General features: G+C 32.8%; 1 protein-coding gene and 1 pseudogene across 5 annotated transcripts in view; one reads left to right on the plus strand and one right to left on the minus strand.

Annotated features, from left to right (window-relative positions):
• Positions 1 to 22,718, minus strand: part of TENT2 (terminal nucleotidyltransferase 2) — a 59,668-nt gene that overhangs the window by 4,544 nt on the left and 32,406 nt on the right. For all 4 annotated transcript variants that reach the window (XM_082623130.1, XM_082623129.1, XM_082623131.1 and 1 more), the window contains 5 exons: positions 22,141 to 22,217; positions 21,627 to 21,755; positions 16,762 to 16,805; positions 9,469 to 9,605; positions 980 to 1,071 (listed from right to left, as the gene is read on the minus strand). In XM_082623130.1, coding sequence (XP_082479256.1) covers positions 980 to 1,071; positions 9,469 to 9,605; positions 16,762 to 16,805; positions 21,627 to 21,755; positions 22,141 to 22,217 — 479 coding nt within the window. The remainder of the gene's footprint in view (positions 1 to 979; positions 1,072 to 9,468; positions 9,606 to 16,761; positions 16,806 to 21,626; positions 21,756 to 22,140; positions 22,218 to 22,718) is intronic.
• LOC309805221 (NHP2-like protein 1) lies at positions 9,612 to 11,869 on the plus strand (annotated as a pseudogene). Its single transcript has one exon. The product of its transcript is annotated as an NHP2-like protein 1 (transcript).

A 22,718-nucleotide genomic window follows, 5' to 3' on the forward strand; every position in this document is an offset into this window, starting at 1 on the left:
TGCTAGAATGAGGGGAAAGACCTCAAAAAAGGTGTGAAAGAACAGGAAATCTGATGGAGATATTAACTTTAGATTTGTCATATAATCTAATCAGGCCCGTAATTTTAAAAACTCCTTTTGTTTATTTTTTTTATTGCTCAGAAAGGCTATTTCAAAAAAGTTTATTGTCACAGTACTTTTCAAAATAAAATAACGCCATATGCCAAACTATCAGATCACACAGTGCGTAGCACTTTACAACTGTATTTAATATTCAAAAGAACCAAGTAACTAAAATAACATACACACACTGTGCAATTTAGCAAATGAAAACACCAAAGCAGGAGATTCAATTTCACATTTATAAACTCTTAAGATGTTGCATTATAATTCAAAATTAAAATACTCTAAATTTGATGTTTTCCTGCAAATGCCAAATCTCAACCCTTTATGTTACCTCAAGATTTACAAAAGTCATCCACTTGGCATCTGTGAGAACAATATTGCCTCTTGAAGTCAGTTTCCACTGACTTAAAGAAATACTAAACTACATGTAAATTAATTTTAGAGAACAGACTATCTGCAGACCATTTAATTTTTAAAGGAAAATCAATTTTATATTCATAAAAATCTAGCTTGTATTCATTATCAATATTTAAGTATAAAAGAACTAATTTTATTTCAAAGAATCATTTTCTTCTACCTGTAAGTCATGAAACTAAATTTCAACCAACTACAAGCATGAGAGGTGTGTGAAGACTGCTCAAATCTTACTGGCTGGAAAGATTCAACACCTAAATTCGTGTTTATTATTTCTTACAACTAAAGAATTTTAAATTATTTTTTTAATTAAAATCTTACAATTAAAAGACTTATAAACCACTTCAGAACATAAATGTACTACTTTTAGATGAAATATAAGCTGAAAGTATTCAAGTAATTCTCTCAGTACTATGATGATAGTTGGATAGGAAATAGAGAGTAGTTGTGGGAAAGCTACCTTCTACACAGATGTATTTATTTTTCCACTCAATACCATCAGGCCTGGGAATGGCTTTGGCTTCACGAACTGAAATCATTTGACTGTTCCAGCTATCAAAAGAAAAACATTAATCATGTTAACTATTTTCTTAACTTCCCTTTTATTATTTTTATTATATCAGTAGTTAAGCCTACTCTGACCTTCTCATAGAACTGGAATTTGCTTCAACCCTCTGTACCTCGATCCCCATTTCCCCTTCTCTACTTCGTTTGTCTCCACAGCACTTACATTCTAACAATTTGCTTATTTATTATGTTATTGTGTGTCTCCCCTAAATAGAATGAAAGCTCCAAGATGCTGAGCTATTTGTGTATTTTTTTTTTTACTCTTCACCTAGTTGCTTAGTATAAACTAGGTATTCAATACATATTTTTTGAATAAATGAAGTAATATGAAAAATAAAGTGTAAGTAAGCAAAAAAACTATGTTCCTTGTTAACACCCCAGTAAGGATTTTTTATTCGGTAAGAGAGAGGTAATCTTCTTGTGTTGTTTTCTGGCATTATTAAATAATTTCTGTTCAGGTGCACCTCTACTGATACGATTTATGGTAGAAAATTTTTTAATTTTCCAGTAGAAGCAAGATGCTGTTTTAAGAAAAAAAATAATACTCTATGAAAACATACCGTTATTGCTGTATATCAGATGTAGATGTTAACAGTGAAGTTTTATTCAAGTAAAACAATTTTATCAGCATGCTTGAAGGTAAACTGTCCAGTCTTTAGTATATCCTAACCTTACACTGTTCTTTTAAATTTATAATAATTTTGTACAAGTTCAAATTATAATAATTTTATACAAGTACAATTTTCCTTGTTTTCAAAGACATTTTAAAAACACATGACCACTCAGCTTGTATGCAACAGAAAAATGAGTTTGGGGTATAGCTGACATCTTTTTTTGCAGTTGTATTTAGCTTTCTCCATCATTTCAGTAGGAGAAAGACCACGGTTTGGGACATTCCAAATGCAACACTCGTCCTACTCTGCCTCTATTTATTAGAGAATCCATAAGGATATAATCGTGGGTCCAGTATGGCATTTGTTTCTGGAAAACTGACCAATTTCTATGTTAAACATGCAAGAAAATATTGCATCTTGTGAAGTCTGATAACTGAAAAGAATCCTCAAAGTATGATTTTCTATTTTTTCTTACCAAGAATACAGTTTAGAAATAGTTTGCAAAGACAGCTTTAAGTTCTTTAAAAATATATATCAGAATTTATGTTTTTTAAAAATAAGTGGGTTGTCAAAAAGAAATACTTAGGATTGGTTACAGTAAGATGTTTTAGATCCTTCACGTACAGCAGCTCTGTTAGTTTGGACTCCAAACAGAAAAGAAGTACACTGCTCTACTGGTCCAAGTGTGTTACCAAAATTTTCTTAAAAATAACAATGTAAAGGGGAGAGTCATATAACCACATTGCTGACCCACACAAAATTACAGTAGAATTACACTTTGTGCTACTTCACTTTATACGGCATAAGACAAATTTCACTAATAAAATGAACTTTTTCCTGAGACTACTTGTTTCTAATTTCAACTTATAGGACAGTGGAATCTGCAGTAGAATTAAAATAGGAAATATTATGTTAAAAGGGAGTGGACTGATTTTTTTCTCTCAGACAAGTTTAAAATATTGAAATACTGTATCCTGCTGTTAAACTAAAACTTTTACTTTCTTAAATCAAAGGAACTCTCCTCACCACTATACTTCTATTAAATCCAATCCTGAATTTATGTTACATGCCAGTATTTGATTCTAAACTGGATCACAGAAACGTATGTGACACATCCATATTCACTTTTTCATCCCTAACCAGATAGTGTTTAATCTTCAACCTATAATCAACTCAAACAATTCAGTTATTTAAATGACTGTATCATTTGAAGTACTTCATAGAGGAATTAAAAAAGAATATTTGAACCACTACTATTTGGACTGATTCAATCTACTGCATTTTTGAAGAACTTTCAAATATTTGAAATTATTAAATATTTCAAATCATAAACAGGATACATAACTTATATACTACTTTTAACCTTAGAGGTGAATTTAAATGTAGAATTCAAATGGTAATTTAGAAATATTTTCCCTACACATTTCCTTCTTTAAAACAGGTTCTAAACTAAGCCTTTTATCATACCATATTTCTCTACCATAATTTGCTTGCCATGTGAAAATCTATCATTGTCACTCAATAATCAAAGTATAAAATAAGATACAATCTATAAAAGAGGGATGTTTCAGAAGAGACTAGAACAACAGATATGGGACTTAATCTAAAACAGATCTGATAATGTGTGATAATCTTTTGAATATAAAACAGATTTCTGACTATATTGGTAAGATGCTCACTTTTTTTCTTCAGTAGTGATAATGAGCTGGTACTCATTTATTAATTCTCTTCTAGCCATTCTTTTTGTGACAAACAGAAAGTATTTTGAGACAATTGATTAAATTGGAAATGCAGACTTCAACAACATTACAAAGAAAAATTTTAGTCTAATAAAGACAAAATTATGTGTCTGATACCACATGGCTGCATATGTGCTGAGACTAGTCAAAGTAAGTGAAAAAATTGTATATTTTTATTCTATTACTAAGGGCTGGGAAGCAAACAATCAAACAAACAAACACTTTGTTAGGGATTTCAAATCTTGTAAACAGAGAAAAAGCTTGACTCTAATCCTAGAGTTTTGTTTTGTTTTGACTGGCTCCTCTTCTGCCTGACCCTTTAAATGCTGGTGTCTATCAGGACTTTGTCTTTTTCAATCTTTTTCAAATGCTAGAGCACCCATCCGGGCTTCAGTACTCTAATGTTTCTTTCCCAAATCTTCTTCTCCAGCTACTGAGCGCCACACCAAAACTTACAAGTAACTATTGGAAACTGCCACCTAGATGTCCTGTAGGCAACACTGTGCCCATTTTCAAGACTGAATTTAATATGTCCTGTCCATAGTCAATTATTAAAATCACTCCCTTGCATATCCCTCAACTCTCTTACCTGCTCTTGCTGCACTGAACTTACTTGGCTGATACAACTATAATTAAATCTTTGTTTACTCCAATCGTTTCCCAAGCAGCTAAAGAGCGCTGGAGAAAAAATGCAACCATATTGACCTTTCCATTTATGATCACTTTAAATTCAAGATGACTTAGCTCAAAAGGATCCTAAATGCTACTACCCACCAATCATACTATATTTCCATAGTTAATTCACTCCTTTACTCTTCTACATGACAATTCATACCTTCTCCTCACTTGTCAAATCTACTCCCTCACAATCCTTCCCGGCTGATGTCCATGCTTCATTTCACTAAAAAAACTGAAACAATCAAAAGGTAGTTTCCTCTAGCTCCCACCACATCAACCTGCATTTGTCTGTATCTATGTATTCTTTTTTTTCCTCATTATTATTAATGAATTGTCAGCGCTTCTATTCCACTTGTGCTCTAGATTCCAATCCTTCTCTACTCAAACAAGTAGACTGTTCAACAATTTACTACAATTTTTCTGGTATCACCAATTTTGCCATAAAGATGGCAACATTTCTCCTTTCTAAAAACAAAATCTCAACCCTGTTTAATCCTCCAATTTCTACTCCACTTTTTCTGCTCCCTTTACAAGTACGTAAATTCCCCTAGAGAGTTAGCTACACTACCTAAATCTTTCCCTCCTTTTCTCTCTTTAGCTCACACCAATGACACTTTTTTTTGATAGGTAAGAAGTGTATTTATTTAGAGAGAAACACACTGCACAGAGAGAGTGTGGGCCATCTCAGAAGGCGAGACTGGTCTTGGGAGAAACACACTCCACAGAGTATGGGCCATCTCAGAAGGTGAGAAAGGCCCCAATGACGCTCTTTATCCACATTATTCCACAGAAACTGCTCCTGTCAAGGGTCCAGTAGCCTCCACATGGACAGATGCTTCAATGGTCAGCTTTTAGTTCTCATCTTGTACTTGATCTATCAAAAAATGTGACGCACATAATCACTCCCTCCTCCTCAAAACGTTTTCCCCCCTTGGATTCCAAGACACCACATTCTATTGGCTTTCCTCCTTTCTCAATGATTCTTCCTTTTTTGATTACTATATATTAGTTCCTTCTCACACCTAATCTATTTTTATTTCATCTCTGTATTGTGACATTTTTCAAAGGGAAAAAATGAAAAGCATAAAACTTAAAAGCAGTGCAACAGTGGTTAATATTTTGCCACATTTGCTTGTGTGTGTGTGTGTGTGTGTATGTTTTGAACTGACCCTTTTGTTACGCTGTAGACAAGAGTGAAACTTCATTTCTTTATCCTTTGGCATATATCCAAGAATACGGCTATTCTCCTTTGTAACACCAACAGCATCAAGAAGTTAACGTCAACTCAAATGCCTTTTGTACTTTTTCCACCCTCTCTACAATCCGATTGTAATCCACGTTCATCCATCGTATTTGATTGTTCCATCTCTTTAATCTGGAAATGTTCCCTCCACCTTTTTTTTTTTTTTTAAGGTATTGACTTTTTGAGAGACTAGGCCAGTTGTTTCACAGAATATCTACATTCTGAATTTGTCTTTCTCTCTTCACTGTCATTTAAAACACTCTTGTATCTTCTGTATTTCCTGTAACCCTCTTAACACTGGAGTATCTAAGGGTTTAGTCTTTGGACTAAACCTTTTCTATCTATATTCCCTTGGTTTTCTCAAAAAGTTTCCTAGCATTAAATGCCATCTACCTGCTGACAACTCCCAAATATAAAGCTCTAACTGTGACCTCGCTCCTGAACTCTAGAGTTGTATATCCAACTCTCTACTCAGTATCTCTACTTGAATATTTTGTGGGTATCTCAACCTTAAAATGTTCAAAATCAGTAATGTTCCTCCCTTGTCTTCTGCATCACACCTAATGGCAACTCCACCCTTTCAGTTGCTCAGGCCAAAATCTTAGAAGCCATTCTTGGCTCCTCGCTTTCTCTTAGGTCACATCTAATCTGTGGCAAATCAAAATGTAAGTGGAATCTGACCACTTCTCATCCACTTTCACTGCAACCACCTCTACCCAAGCTACATAACTTCTCTTAGATTACTACAATACCTTTCTAAACAGTCTCCTTGCTTCTGCCTTCGGCTCCCCCTTCAGTCTATTCTTATCCACCAACCAGGATGAGCATGTTATAAACTAAATCAGATCATGCAATTTCTCTACTGAAACCCCTCCACTGGTTTCCCGTTTTACCCAGAGGAAAAGCCAAAGTCATCAAAATTAACCACAAGACCCTGCATGACATGGACTTCCTTAACTCTCAGACATCACTGACTTCTACACTCTCTTCCAGTCACACTGGCCTCTTTGCTGTTCCTTGAACATGTTAGGCAAACCTCCACCTCAGGGTCTTTGCAGTTGTTTTTCCTTCTGTTTGGAAAGCTCTTCTCCCATATAGACACATAACTCACACCTTCCTCTCCATTGCGTCTTTATTTCAAAGGTCACCTTTTCAGTGAGACTGTCTTACCAGGCTAGGTATTAAACGGCAATACAGGTATTAAAACTGCAACAACTACACACACCAGAATATCCTTTCTTGCTTTTGCTTTATTTTTCTCTACTTACCACCATCTAACATACTGTACATTTTGTTTACTGTCTATCTCTCCATACTACAAGATAAGCTCCATAAAGACAGTTTTGTTAACTGCTATATCCCCAGTGCATAGAAAATAGCTTGGTATAGAGTAGGCACTCAATGATTTATTGATGAAATAAAATGAGGAAAAAATAGTAAGAAAGGAGATAGAAAAATTGTCCTTTGTATTTCCTTTTTCAAAAAAATGTATGTATTTAAGTATATAGGTATGTATTTTTAATTCAACAAACTAGCAGTAATGACATGTGATTGGGCATCCAGAAAATAAAGAGAATTATAAAACAGATACCTTTTAAGGTTCCTAGAATCTCCAGTATCTATGAGTCTGTAAGATATTTAGAATTTAAAATTTTCTTTTTTGTTTTTTTGCTAAATTACAAAGTGATTAAATTCTGACTATATGTTTTTCTAGACTCCCAAACCACCTGATCTTTTTTTTCCTATTTTGTCAGTTCCTCGTTCCTAGGTACATTTCTAGAAACCTGGCTTCATTTTAAGAATTTTCAGCAGCAAGGTTTAAGGAGAAAGCTGCGAGTGAAATAGGTAAGAAAATCTTTTTAATGGTCATTTTTAAATGGCCATATAAAATTTCTGCACCATTCATACCATGTACTCAAGCATCCTTTCACAGGCACTTGATTCTTTGTCTTCAAGTAAAGGGAGTTTTTTAATAGTATCTCAAAGTTCAGAAAACATCCTTACAAATGCTTCTGATGGCTGCCAGAATTCTTCTGCACAGCACCTAGTTCATTACCATGACTACACTCTTGGCTATGCTCCCTACAGTCAAATTTCTGAAAATATCTGGTATGAAACAACAATGCACTATATGATGAAACAGTAGGTGAAGATGTCACCTAAATCATGTAGCATCATAACAAGTGCGTCCAAAAGTTCAAAACCTCTTAGCCAGATTCATTTGGCACAGCAAGCTAGTTTCTGCTAATACTAAAATAACATACAAACCCGCACATCTACCATTTTGTTTCAGTCCAACAAAGCAGATGATTTTCAAAGTATTTCTCTAGATGCTCTAATCCTAAACTCTACATGGCAGAAAAATATCTTTCTTTTATGAACTTTCCCCAATATCTAATTTACATGACACAACAGACGATGCTAATACAGTCTAACAACTAAGAAAGTGGTTTTAGAGTCACCTGAATTTGAATCTCAGTTCTCTGGCTATCTAACTGTATCGTTATGGGCAAGTTTCAAGTTCACAACTTCCTGAAGTTTGAAAGGGGGTTATTGTGAGGATTAAATGAGATAATACATGGGATTCACTCGGCATACTGCAGGACACTAGGTAAACATTCACGAAACACTAGCTATTATCATTGCAACATCTTAAAAAATCTTAACTCTAGAATAACCTTTATATTCTCTATGTCCCATGTCTCATACAGTCTTAAATCTTCCCTCATCTTTATATAAATGAAAGCTCCTTCCTTTTTATCTTTGTTGCCTAGACTTACATTCAGGTCCTGGTCATTTTTAACCTGGATTATTATAACTTCATTCTTATTGAACTATTTTTCTTCAGCACTTTTCTTACTCCTTTTGTTAACCTAATTCAGTAATTTCTAAGTCACCTTAAGGATCTCCGACTCATATCCATAATCTTACTTTCTGCTTCAAAATTATTTACCTATAGCAAGTATTTTTCAAGTACCACTACCTGGCATTGGGCTAGGTAATGGAGACACAACCATAAACAAAACAGGCAGTCTGATAGAAACTTTACTTGGAGGAATGTAAAGAACATTTCTTCCTTCAGGTTCTATGTTTCAAATCATCTTATATGAGTGAAGTTTCTTTAGAACTCCTGTATGATAGCAGATAATATCAACATTTCAGTAAAGTATCATAGTTAAGAGAGTGAATTTTGCAGTCAAAACTATCTGAAGTAGTCCCCTTACTACGTGTGTGATCTTCGGGCCAGTTTCCCCACCTCTCTATATGCTTCACTGGTAAAATGGGCATAAAATAATACCAACTCATTTGGCTATTATGTAAACTAATGAGATAATACATATAATCTACTTAGAACAGTTTTTCCCACCAAGTAATAGCAATTTATTAGGCTTACCATTACTGTTCCCCTCTCCAACCCTCTTCAAACTGGTACCCTATGGTCATTGTACCCTCCTCCTCTAACTGTACAACTCCTAAGTTCTCTCATTCATTCTCTCCTTCAATCTTTTCCAAATTGATCAGAAGAGCTGCAAACAACCCCTAATCCCACTCTATCTGGACTAAGAACTCCCGTAAGAACTTTCAGTTATGGCCAGCCTGACTATACACTTTACTGCTTCATGTTTATGTATCACCCTCACCAAAAAAAAAAAAAAGGAAAAGGAGTATTCCTTGATTTGTATATCATACAAACACAACTATTTATTCAGATATCAAGTATTAAGTAGAACTTTTTCCAAGTTTGTTTTAGCTGTGTTTTTTATTACAAATTTTAAGTTCCTGGAAAACAGATGTTCCATACTATACAGCACCTACACAGGACCAACACAAACATTTATTCAGGCCCTACAGTGGAAAGAGGTGGCTAAATATAAAATGGGATCACTACTGAAATCAACTAAAACTGGGCTTATGGAACTATAATTTTTTTTATTAGCTAGAAACAGGAAAGCTATTTAGTTTCTAATAATCATTAGATATTAAATTTTATAAACTACACATTTTTGGAGTAGTTTACAACATTGAAATTGATAAATACAGTTTCTGACCCAATTCGTAGCATTCACTTATTTACAAACGAATAAACACAATTTGAAATTTCACTTACTCAAATTCTGTAGCATAATATTTAAGAAAGCCCAGTAAGAGGTCCCCAAGATTTGATTCATTCTTTGAGAGGTAAGGAGGAACATTACATGGAGCTTGATGTACAAGGTGCAGCTGTATAGCAGGACTAAAAGATTCCTATCAAAAAGAAAAAGGGAAAAATGTGAGTCCATTTAAAAACACACCAAAAAACTTTATAAATCCTAACATAAGGCTGTCTGAAGAAGAGAGAATTTTCTTTATGTTGGCAATTTGGGAATCTGAAGATTTTCTTCCAGTAAAGGTTTTACCAATGTTTGGAGTGGGCCAGAAAGGACCTGAAAAACTAAGATATTCTAACCCTGACTGAGGTACATCACTCAGTTAACCAAATGAATTCCTATGGTAGCAAAAGATTTTCTAATTCATAAATAAAACCTTACTGTACATATCAAGATTCCATCCAATAATATTTAGATTTCTTTATAAATGTATATCCTTCTTAATTATTTCTATAAAGAGCAGTTGTACTTTCTGAAATGTATCAAGGACAAGATGAGAGCTTTCTCCAACTGTCACTTAAAATTTCTCTCAAAGGTCATATAAGTAATTTTAATACATAAATAGTACTTACGCTGATTTTAAGATTTTTTGAAATTTTATTTCATTTTGTATTTTGTATCTTAGAGGGAACAGAAATAATGATGTTCAACATGAATTGAACTTGCAAAGACAAAGAAGGCAGGGAAAAGAAGAAAGATAGGAAACATACCAGCAAGCAATATTCAGCAATTTACTTTTAGCACAATATGCATAAAGGAGGATATCATCTGCTTGCAATCCAGGCCCAAACAAGATACTTATTAGAAAGAATATTAATGAGTACTTATTCTTTTTGCCTATGGTATGCCATTCATTTTCATATCTGATCTTTCCTCTATTAGTAGCAAGTTATGGCTCTAAAATAAACTAAATGAACTATAGAAATTCTCAAATAATACATATCCATTACATTAGAAAATACTCTTTCTCAGGTAATTTTCACAGTGCCCTCAAGAAAGGTTTTCTATATTCCCCTTTGCCATCAGAAAAGAAACAAATTTAAAAAACAAACAAAAAAACCCAATTGGTTAAGACAGCAAAATGGCAACTACACTTAAGGTTCTCAACTACCCAACAGATCAACTTTGGGTTTAAAGATCATAATTCAATTAGTAATATCTGAATAACTCCAATATTTAAAAAAAATAGAGGGTCCCCAAATAACTAAGTGGTAATACCGAGAAATAGGGTAGTGCATCTAATTAATGATAGTCCTCAAAAAATATCAGTAAAAACAAAGAGCAAGAAAATAAAATAATATATTCTCTCCCTGCCCCATTACCTATAATTCTATCAATAATTTTTAACTACCAAGAAGTGATTACCTTTCTGTCAGAAGAAAAATTCTACTCCAACCACAACTCACAAAGTTGGCATTCCTAAATGTGGGGCTTCCCTTACACTTCTAACAGATTTAGTATTACATTATATGACTCAAGTAGAAATCTTATTTGTCTCTAGGACTAGGGGGACTAGGAGAGAAGCACTAATTTGTAATAAAGAGTAAAAGCAGAAGGAAGAGCAGGTTTCTTACTTGTCTTGCTCTTACTTGTTAAGTGTAAAATTGGACTTAGGATAACATTATTTAAAACTGTAGGGCTTCCCTGGTGGTGCAGTGGTTGAGAGTCCGCCTGCCGAGGCAGGGGACACAGGTTCGTGCCCCGGTCCAGGAAGATCCCACATGCTGTGGAGCGGCTGGGCCCGTGAGCCATGGCCGCTGAGCCTGCGCATCCGGAGCCTGTGATCCGCAACGGGAGAGGCCACAACAGTGAGAAGCCCATGTACCGCAAAAAACAAAACAAACCAAAAAAAGACTGTAAAACTGGCTCCAGCTCTGTCATCGCCTGTGCTCCTTGAGGAGTGACGATACCACGGAACCGGAGCCATGACTGAGGCTGATGTAAATCTGAAGGCCTACCCTCTTGCAGATGCCCACCTCACCAAGAAACTACTGGACCTCGTTCAGCAGTCATGTAACTACAAGCAGCTTCACAAAGGAGCCAATGAGGCCACCAAAACCCTCAAGAAAGGCATCTCTGAGTTCATCGTGATGGCTGCCGACGCCGAGCCCCTGGAGATCATCCTGCACCTTCCACTGCTGTGTGAGGACAAGAATGTACCCTATGTGTTTGTGCGCTCCAAGCAGGCCCTGGGGTGAGCCTGTGGGGTCTCCAGGCCTGTCATCGCCTGTTCTGTCACCATCAAAGAAGGCTCACAACTGAAGCAGCAGATCCAATCCATCCAGCAGTCCACTGAAAGGTTCTTAGTCTAAACAGGTGGCCTCTGCCACACTCCCTGCTGACTCCTACCCCAGGGGTTATGTATCATTTGTCTGTTAGCATATAGTATTTCGAGCTACCTTCTATCGTTATAAAATATTATAGTGCTCAAAAAAACTATATAATTTAACTAATATTCTCTAGGGAATTAAACAAAAAGGTATAAGTTCAAATGACAGGGAAAAGAAAAGTGGGTCACTGTTTAATAGTTTCTGCTCTGAAAGCTTCTTCTTTTGATTCCTAGCACCCAGCACAATAAGCATTCAACTTATGAAATGATGCTGAGACAGAGCAGCCATTTTCTTACCTAAGTTTAAAACTGTTTGAACCCCCTTTAAAATTTTTATTTTGTTCAGTAATTTAAAGAAACATATCAGTAATTGTGAGATTAAAACTATAGAGTTGTGAGACCTACTATATTAAAATGCTGAATGACCCTGAACCAACAGTTTGGCCAGTGTTCTCTTAGCTTCACTGTTCTTTTTCAAGGTCATATATAAAAAGGGCCATGTCATACCTATTGAGGGAGAACTGAAGGAGAAATCCAAGCAAACAAACAAAAAATAGGATCCAACTAAAAGAAGCTACAAGTAAATAGGAATTCTATTTAACCTTAAGTAATCCCCATTCTTGGTAATCATTCATATTACAGAAAGATTTTCTGCTTTAAGAAAAATTTCATTGAAGAATTTTTTAAAAGGAGCTCCCCAACTGCATTTATGTATTGAAGAACAATATATGTTACTTCAGATAGGATGAGGGCACGTAAGCAGCAATCCAAAAGCCAAAGAAATAAAAGCAGCCTTTAAAATTCCAATCTAAATCCAGAGAAAAACAATTTAACCAATACAATATAACATCTATTTCTTAAAGCATTTTTTTCTTTGGATTATTGATATTTACTGGTTTAATTTTTTTTAACTTAGGGAAGATATCTCTATTATTTTTTAAGGTTATATCTTATTTGGGGCTTCTGATATCCAGATATATAATGACTAAATCCTGAAAACATTTTCCAAATGGTATTTAAATGCTGAAGACACATATCTTCCATTTCTCTTCACAATGCCAAGTTGAGAAAAATTTAAATAAGTAATCTCTTGAAAAACATTTGAAAAGTCTCACTGTTTTTGCCCATATAATTGCCTAGCAAAAACACCTTTTGCCAGACTCCATGATCTTTTGAGGCTGTGTCATCATATCTTACTTAACCTTCAAAGTTTGAAAATTTGGATAATTAAACACTTTCTGGACTAAATTAGACTGGCTGAACTTTTACTTGGTAACTGTTCTTTAAAATGATGTATAGCTTAAATGAAAGATGACTATTTTCCATTTCTAGGCAAAGAAATTTAAGTTGTACAATTTTCTAACAATATGAATTTTTAAAGCCTAGAAACGTTGAGGAAGATCTCAAAGAAAAGGATAAGTGATATGGAGCATTTAAGTGGAGTTCTACCTATATAGAAAGAACTAAATGATACATTGAAGTTCTACCAAGACTTCTTAATTTTATGCAGATCACCACTAATCTAGTGATGTACATTAAAGGCTGATCATTAAATTGCCTTTAAACTACATCTGATATGAATGAGATCTTTAAAGTTTTGAAAGGAATGTAAGTATTTAACACAGAGTAGAAGTACTATTATGAAGTGGTTAAGAGCATGAGCTCTGGAGTCAGACCTAGGTTTGCAGCCTTGTTCTTCTACAGCTATGTGAACTTAACCAACTTATCTAGCTTTCCAAAGGTTAAGCTCTTTCATCCATAATGTAAGGAAAGTAACAGTATTCATAGGGTTGTTATACAAATTAAATGATACAATGTATGGAAAGCATAGTAGCAATATTATCTATTTATTAATTTTTCAGTATATGCAAGGCATCATGATTATTTTAACTATACATTTACAACATAGTATGTGGTTACCTCCTGCAACTTTCAATGCATTATTGTGGAATTACCTTTGGCTTCTGAGAATAGGAAGATACCACTAGGGAAGGAAACAAATATAAGTTGTCTTGATAAATCTACCTAGCATAAATCTAGGTGAATCTCATAATATGCTTGCATTAAAATAAAGATCCCTTCATATGCCTAATCTGAGTTTATATATTTAAACCTTCTCAACTTCATTTCTTTAACTCAACAGTAAATACTCTGTCCTCAATCATTTATGTTGCTGTTTCAGTCAATAGTTAAGTAGTAATGATCGATAATGCTATATATCATGATATAGTTTTCAAAGATAAAGATGTTTATAATCTTTCATCCTTTCCTTTCATAATTTAATAACACAACTGAATTGAAACACCATACCAATTTTTTAATTGAAAGTTTGTTACTGTAAAGTTTTAAATCATTCTCAAACTTATTTATCAAGCTGAAATTTTGTCATTATCAGCTTTTCTTAAAGGTATATAAATATATCTGTATAGGAACAATTAGATATATACAAATAAAATGTAGTAAGCAATTCAAATTAGATGAAATGGTATCTTAGTGACTACTACTATCATTTTGCCTTTCCATAGGCAGCATAGTCTAATGGAAAAAATACCAGTTGCTGCATCCATAAGTTGTGACTAAACAGCCTGGATCAATCATTAATCTTTCTAGCACTCAACTGTGAAACAAAGGGAGTACTTTAGAAGTTTATTTGCTTAGGATTGAAGATACTGTATATAAAATTTATATGTGCTGATATAAAATAGATACTAAATAAATGATAGTTACTGTTAGTAATAAGAAACAAGCTAATTTCCTTGTTCCATCAGATGGACCACTGAAAAAAGTGCTCCACTGATCAGTTTACAGGTTTCATACAAAACAAAAAAACCTGCTAAGAGGGGGTATTAAGTCCTTATCCATGTAAGTATCAATCTTATAGTAAAGATAATGTGGTTTAAATATTTATGACAATGTAAGCACACATGAAAGCAAATTAAGACATTCTTAAGTCTAGTAGGGCTTGCTATTAGTACTTTTTAAAGCCTTGGGACTGGGCAGGTATTAAATCTATTTCCTGGTAACAGGTGTAGAAATAAGATTATTAGCAAAACAGGGTGGAGAATATAGGCTTAGAGGTAGTACATGTGAACAAAAATCAGGACCCTGTCATGGGAGAAAGCTAGGTGATTAGAAAAATGAAACACGGAAGTAAAAATGAGCTTCTTCAAACTAGAATATACTAGTAAGAATATGAGTATCTTATAAAAGTAATACCTCTGTCTCCCAGCATAGTGCTATTAAACTGAAATTTCATCAGTATTTTACAATAGTAAAGAGAGTTCCAAGTAGTACATGGTTTTAAGTGAGATCTCTGTAGAAGCATCTTTTCAATACACAATAGTAGATTCTTTAAAGGGTAAGTTTAACTTAGATCCTTTGTATGTTGAAAAATATATGCAGCTCTTTCTACACTGAAACCGAGGTCTTAAAGAAAAATAAAGTTGAGACAATGCAATGAAATAGTAAACACCCAGCCATTATCTTTGACCATTCAGTATGAGCTAAAGAATAAAAACTATAGAGGGAGGAAAACATTCAAGAATAGGCCCAAAAGTTCATGTTATTTTCATTTCTATACTTTCTGATGCTTTATCATAATGCTTAAAAAAGCATAAATACTTATACCTAGCTATACTGTAAACTCATTATAATAGTTCTTCACAGCAGAAATTTGTTTTTAAAAGGAGGAAGATAAGATAGCCAGATTCCAAAAGGTTCTTGTGTTAAACAGTCTCTTCTAGTAGATGACACCACAAACTGGGAGACCCCCACTACAGCAAGACTCTATTTACAGTGAACCCTTTATTATCCAGTACCTCACATGTGTGTATTACAAGAATAACTGATGTTCAAAAACGAGAACATTAGTTCTCAATCATCAAAGATTAAATTACATTTAATTTAGGTTCCATGTCAATATATTTATTATATTTTGTCTGATACACATAAAATAAATAAGTTCTTTGAAAACTGATCACTCAAGATGGATGTTATGTTTTCCTTTGTAATATGACTATTTAGTAAGTTTAGAAAACATCTCTTCTTATAAGTTTATGAACTAACAGGTAAAAAATTATGTGGTTTCAGAAGGTTGGTCAAACATTCTAAACAAGCTGCCTAAATATTATTTCCAAAAAAAAACAGGAACAAGAATGACTATGGAAGAAAACAGAAATGGTAAGACTATAAACAAAGAAACAGCAAATTCTGGAAAAAAGAACACAAAAACTAGAAAAGAAACAGAAATACTCATATAGATTATGAATATGTACATTACCTAGGTTTCTCTAAACTCAAACTGAGTACATACTAAAGTTTTTCTAGTAGGCACACTTCATTTCTTGAGTGTTTCCAATTAACCTCACCAGGGTTCTTAATAGTGTACACACAAGAATAGTGTACTAATGTTACCACTTAGAATATTACTTGGTAAGATCAAATGAAAGATAAAAAGATTACCCAATTGTTCATCATCTTAATTTTTTCCCCTGATTTCAAATTATACATGTTAGGCTATAAAACTTCTGAGTTACTAACTAAAGATATGTTCTAAACATGAAAAAAAGTAGCAAGAAAAAACTGGTAGCATGAAAAAAACTGGTATGGGTCCAAATGGGCCTTCACCAACTAAGTAAATTTAATTCCCATTAGTGATAATCATGAGCATCACACAAAAAGTTCCACCATTAGTATGAATGACAAGATTGTCTGCCAATAACCAAATAAAATAGCAGAGTCTTCTGAAAAATTATATGAAACGTTTTTGCACTCTAGTGGCCAATGCCTCAGTCTATGTAGAAAATGTTACCATATATTTAGAAGGTAATTAATACTACTTTTATATTCATGTTAATACTGCACATAATAGTTCCACATATACTTGTCATAACATGTATTGTAATAATTTATAAGGAACACTTACTGGGTAAATTTTTTGGATGGATGGAAGGATGGGTTCAGGTAGGGCTATAAAAAGAAAAAGTTTAAAACTTCCGTGATTCACGTAATTCATTTTACAAAGCAATAATTTGTCAGCTACACCCCAGGTATGAGACTATATGGGTTTATGCTAAAATTCAACAGCTTTCATATACTTTGTGAAATTAATTCTGATCCCTAAAAATTTAAATTCAAAATATATCTAAGTTGACAATTTAAGGTCTATTAATCAATTACATATATTTCTATGTAAACCAATGTTCCTTACATGATTTTAGAATAACAGGTCATTAATAAATGGACACACATCATTTGGTCCAACATCAGACACACACACACAAAATAAGCAAGACAACTGTTGTGCTACAGATATTGAAAAGACATTGTTAAGAAGGATGTAGCTATCAAAACAAAAAATTTTTAAGTATAATCCAATGGCACTACATCATAAGAATAACAGCTCTATCATAATTGTCCCTTTATTATTTAATTTCTTCTAACAATAATACCAAAATTGAGATAGTTTTGGGAAATTGATCTATTGGGAAAAAAAACTGAAAAGATCTTCAACTTCATTAATATATTTTTAAAAAGAAAACCTCAGCAAAGGTTAGAAATCTAAATCAGGAGATTTGTACCAATCTGCTATGTAATAAATAAAATTTCATACAAAAGAATCATTATCGTCATATGTCACCATATTTTTTAACTGCCATTCTGCACCCTTCAACAGCTTTACCCAAATCCAACCTCATTAAATGTGCTAACTGTAATCTCACATCACTATAATGTAGATGGAATAACATGAAAGGCAAAGTGTTTAATATTCACAATATAAGAAGTAACTGTAAAATATAGTGTCTTGAATATGGTAAGATACAAATAATACATTTTCAAGATTTCTTTAAGATTAAAGACCAAATATAGTACCGCATGATAAACTATGTACTTAAGAATTAGAAATACATTACATATACAGTTGATGCTTGAACAATACAGGGGTTAAGGGCGCCAGCCCCTGTGCAGTCCAAAATCTGCATATAACTTTATAGTTGGCCCTCCATATCTGAGGTTTCAAATCTACAGATTCAATCAGCTGCAGATCATGTAGTAAGTACTGCAATACATATATACTGAAAAACATATGTATATAAGTAGACCCGCACAGTTCAAACCTGTGTTGTTCAAGGGTCAACTGTAATTAAATAAATTCAGTTATAAAGAATCATTACTTCACTTTTAATTTGCTATTTAGCCAAAAAATTTTTAAATGACTCCTGGAATACATTAATGAACACATAATCAACCATTATGACCAATTTACATGGTTTCCAACTATGATTATAAATGTATAAATTTCTACCACATAGTACAAAGTAGGATGCTTTATTTAAATATCTCTTCATCATGCTTTATTCCCAAGTTGAAAACTGGAAACTGTAATAAAATAAAATTCCATGATAGTATGGAACGTTCACAGTGTATGATTAAGAATATTAGGGGAAAAAACTCACTTGTTACTTACCAGAATCACTCTCAGGAAGTAAGGATACATATTTTTTTTTCCCAAAGACATTCAAATGCTAAAATTCTAGAAGACCCTACAAATAAACTCAAGTCCCAGTCACTTAATTCTAAAAGCCTCTATATTTGTATAACATTTTTAATGGCTTTTTAATAATTTTCATTATAGTATAGAAGTCAAATTGGAAACTTTTATTAGAAATTAGTTTAATTTTTAAATCTAAAAACCTGAGTTCTATTCCCATGGAACACTGCTAGTAAAATAAAATTATAACTTAAAAAAGGATGAAGAAAAGACTGTAGAAAATTAGAAAAAAAATATTATCTCATTCTAGTTATCTAGTTATCTCATAACTAGAATGCTAGGAGAGAAAAATAAACACAAACCACTGGTATAGGGTCTTTCAGTAGATAGAGCCTTTAGAACTAAGCAATTTGGAAGCTTTTGGGGGCAAGGTTATCATTCAAAAAATCCCCTGCCTTACAACCTTAAAGATTTAAAAACACTCGTCATTAGAGAAGCAGTTAAGCGTACCCTGTCAATTATTTATCAATGCTATCCTGATAGTAACCTCAAAACATTTAGTAGTTTTTCAAATGTTTACTTTATTCCAAACCAATATACACTCTGAAAGAATCTCTCTGTTACAACATCTATTTTGATTTCAAAATTTTGGACTTCAATCTTTTAATTTTCTCTCTCAAAAGCAAAATAAGACAAAAGTTTATTATTGCAGGATATGATCAATAGATAATGCCTTGAATATACTTAATCTATAAGACTTTACTTTGCCTGTAGTTTGGATGAGAGCTTTCTGGTCAGGCCTTCACAAATTTACACACATAAAAGTTACATACTAATTCATCAAAAGTTAGACTAAAAAAAAAAAGCAGACCTTCAACAACACTAAACAACCACTAATTTTGAAAACGCAAGAACAATTTTAAAATGCCTAAGAGATCTTTCTATACCTGGTAATACGGTAAACATTCCATGAATATTCATTCATATTGTTGTTTCTAACCAATTGACACTTTTGCCTTTATTATTAACTCATAATCTTAGATTGCTATTAAACTCTCTTCTCGATAGGTTTTTCCCTTCATGCTTTCATCAGTCACTTTTTCAAGCATATGTAGTTTGTAACTGACTGTTGAAATTCATTCTAGGAAATGCACTAAATAAGTACTTATCTAAATAAGTATCTAATCTTTTCAAACTTTCTACATAGAAAGGACCTGTTTCCCTTCTCTGTTCATGGCAGAAAAGATATTAAAGCATTTAAAGTTAAACAAAACTTAAAGGTCATCTAATCCAACCATTAATGTTACAGATGAATATTAAAGCCAGAGAGGTAGAATAACTTGGCCAAAATCACAAAAACTAGTTCACTGTGGCAGAGCTGGAACTGCTCAATACACTTTGCAGACTCTTGTATGACAAGAAAAGCAATTATTAATACTTATTTCAATCTCTGTAATTTCTTCTGTGGAGGAGTAGGTTAAATCTGCCAAAGTACAGAACTACACAGTAGGTCTGGTTAGCTGATGTCTTTTAACAAACACCTAGAAATGGTTGATGAGAGTGCCATTAATTACTAACCATCTTAGTAAACAGGACCACTTTATCAAGAATAAAATGTTTAACAAAATCTAAACCAAATTTTAACATGATGTCATTACACTGGTAAAATACTAACATTTGAATTTTTAACTTGCTTACAAAACCACCAAGGGGCATCTGTGATTAAAGTACATTTTTTTCTAAAAAAGCAATCAAATTAAAATTTCTAATGTAACCCAAAAGAATGGAGGGATAGGGCACATATTATGAATGTTCATGCATGTTATATGCTTTAGTCAAATCTAATGTTTAAATCTCAACTAAAACTAAAAAATGAATAGACACTAGGTGGTAGTACATGAATGTTAGTCTTATTCTTCTTCATATATTTTATAAGTATTTTACAAGAAATATTTCTAATCTATTCAATTTTTAATAAAAGTGAACTGCAATCCACAAGATTGGACAGAGTTCACTAAAAAAGCATCGAAAGTAATCTATGTTTCAGATTGAACTATAAAATTGGACAAAAATGATCAGTGATATATAAATAAGTATCTAAAGCAGCCAACATCATGTTTCAAATCCTTCTGGAAGGGCAAATCAATCATCAAATTAGTATATATCCAAGACTGTTCAGCAACAAAAATACATGTATTATAATTAGCCTGAAATTCTTTAACAACAAAGAGGAAGATTATCTAACCTTTCTGATGATTACTGATTCACAAAATTTTGGTCCATTTAAACTATTTTAAGTCTCTCTCATTACCTCAAAAAAATTCACCTGATTCCATTGTTCAAATAAAAATATACTCTCTTATGTAATACATTATAAAATATCTACAAATACAGTAATATATAAAGAAAATGAATCCTACTGTCCATAAGTAATAACACCTGATAGGTTTTTGGCACATACCTTTTCAGTATTTGTATACATATGAATATATACACACTCAAGTATAGCTACTGTCTTTTAAATAAAATTAGTATTATGTTGTATATGACATCGTATCATAAATATTTTCTTGTATCAATAAATATCTTTAAAACATGATTTTTAGTATCTGTATAAATTCCATATTAGGATGTATCATAATTAATTTGACCATTCCTCCCACTCTGAAAAACTTAGATTATTTCTAATCTTTCATTATTTCAACAAACACCATGAAAAACAGCCTTATATAAATTCATATGTACATCGCTGATTATTTACCTTAGGATAAATTCCTAGAAATGGAATCATTGAGTCAAAGAGTATAAACATAAATATTACAACAACTGTTTTCTAAACTGTGCAATATTAACCCACAACTTCCTGGTAAATGGTCTTACATTAATATCAAGTCTTTCACCCAATCTCCATGCCAGTTCACAGGAAATAAAAGCTTCTTTAAACCAACAAGAAAATCATTTAATTCCTGTCTCAAGTGAAAAATAAAAAACACGATGAATGGTGCTTGAGCAAGATAATGGGTCCACAATACAGTGGTGAAAGTTCTTTGAATACAAGAGCGAATACAGGAAACTGTCAAAAAATAAAAACACAGTGAAACTTCTTTATAATGTTTTCCAGGGATAACATTACTAAAACATTTGTTCAAAGCAACAAAATAGGAAATGTGGTTGTATGTGCCTTAGAAAAAACTTTTTAAAACAACGATATTTGAATATAAGGTCAACAGGGAAGACACCATAATGAAGTTTAACTGCATTTCCGTTTTAAAAATTGGGAAAAACTCCACAATACTTACTTTGTAAATAGTGCAAAACCATCAATACAAGACTATAGCTGCTTAAAGTACCACGACTGGCATCATTTATCTCATGGTGACTCGCCCACTTCTTAATCACCAGTACTAACGGACGAACTCGATTTTCAACTGAAAGTAAAATTAAAACTTAAAAATGGTAAGAAGATTTTACAGTTTCTTTGAAAGTTTACATTATTTCCGAACTCCATGCCAATAGAAAGAGCAATGCCTCCAGTTATTAAACACTGTTCACCATAAATGTGTCTTACTTCTAAAACGTACTTGTTACCATTAAAAAATGACCAATTATTAAAATTCATTTTACTGACCTATAACTCTGGTAGTATGTGATTTTAGTGTAGCAACATATTATGTATATAAGAAAATGAGACACACTGTACATAAACACAAAGAGGTATCAGTATTTACTACACACATCTTTATGAAGAAATAAAGAATGAAGGATAAATACAGAAGGTAATTATAATTGTTTGGAAATAAACACAAAACTTACGGTATGCATACGTTCTGAGAAGGAATGTGTTTCTTATTCCAACAATATTGTTTACATTCAAGTCGAACTCCACACAACTATTTTAAAAAATGAAAAAAACTTCAGCTTAAATACAAAATAAACTAACTCCCTAGTAACTAAATTCATATCCATCCATCCATCCAATGATACAAAACAGCATGGGCCCAAAGACCTTAAAATGAGACACTACAGAAATAAGAATGAAAACATATTTTTAGTATGATCAGGGGTCTATTAAATATATAAAATAAGATTAATGTTGAAAGATCCATAATGTACCAGTAAGGCTCCAATTATTCTTAACAAAAAAAAAAAAAAACTTTTAATTTTGTAATCTTTTCCAGATAAACAAAATTATATGGCCAAACACATTTCTGGGCAAGTTATCCCACTAAGTTATATATTCTCAATCGATTTTGAACGACAGCATCATCTGCTTTAAAATAGGAATGAAAAGCCAAATAAAGTACAGGTGAAAAAATAAAAGCTCTGTCTACACTTTATATTCCCTCCAAAAGGATTGCTAAATTATTGTATCATGACAAATTTGGCTACTG

This window comes from Mesoplodon mirus, assembly GCF_964341445.2.
Source record: "Mesoplodon mirus genome assembly, chromosome: 5".
NCBI lineage: Eukaryota > Metazoa > Chordata > Mammalia > Artiodactyla > Ziphiidae > Mesoplodon > Mesoplodon mirus.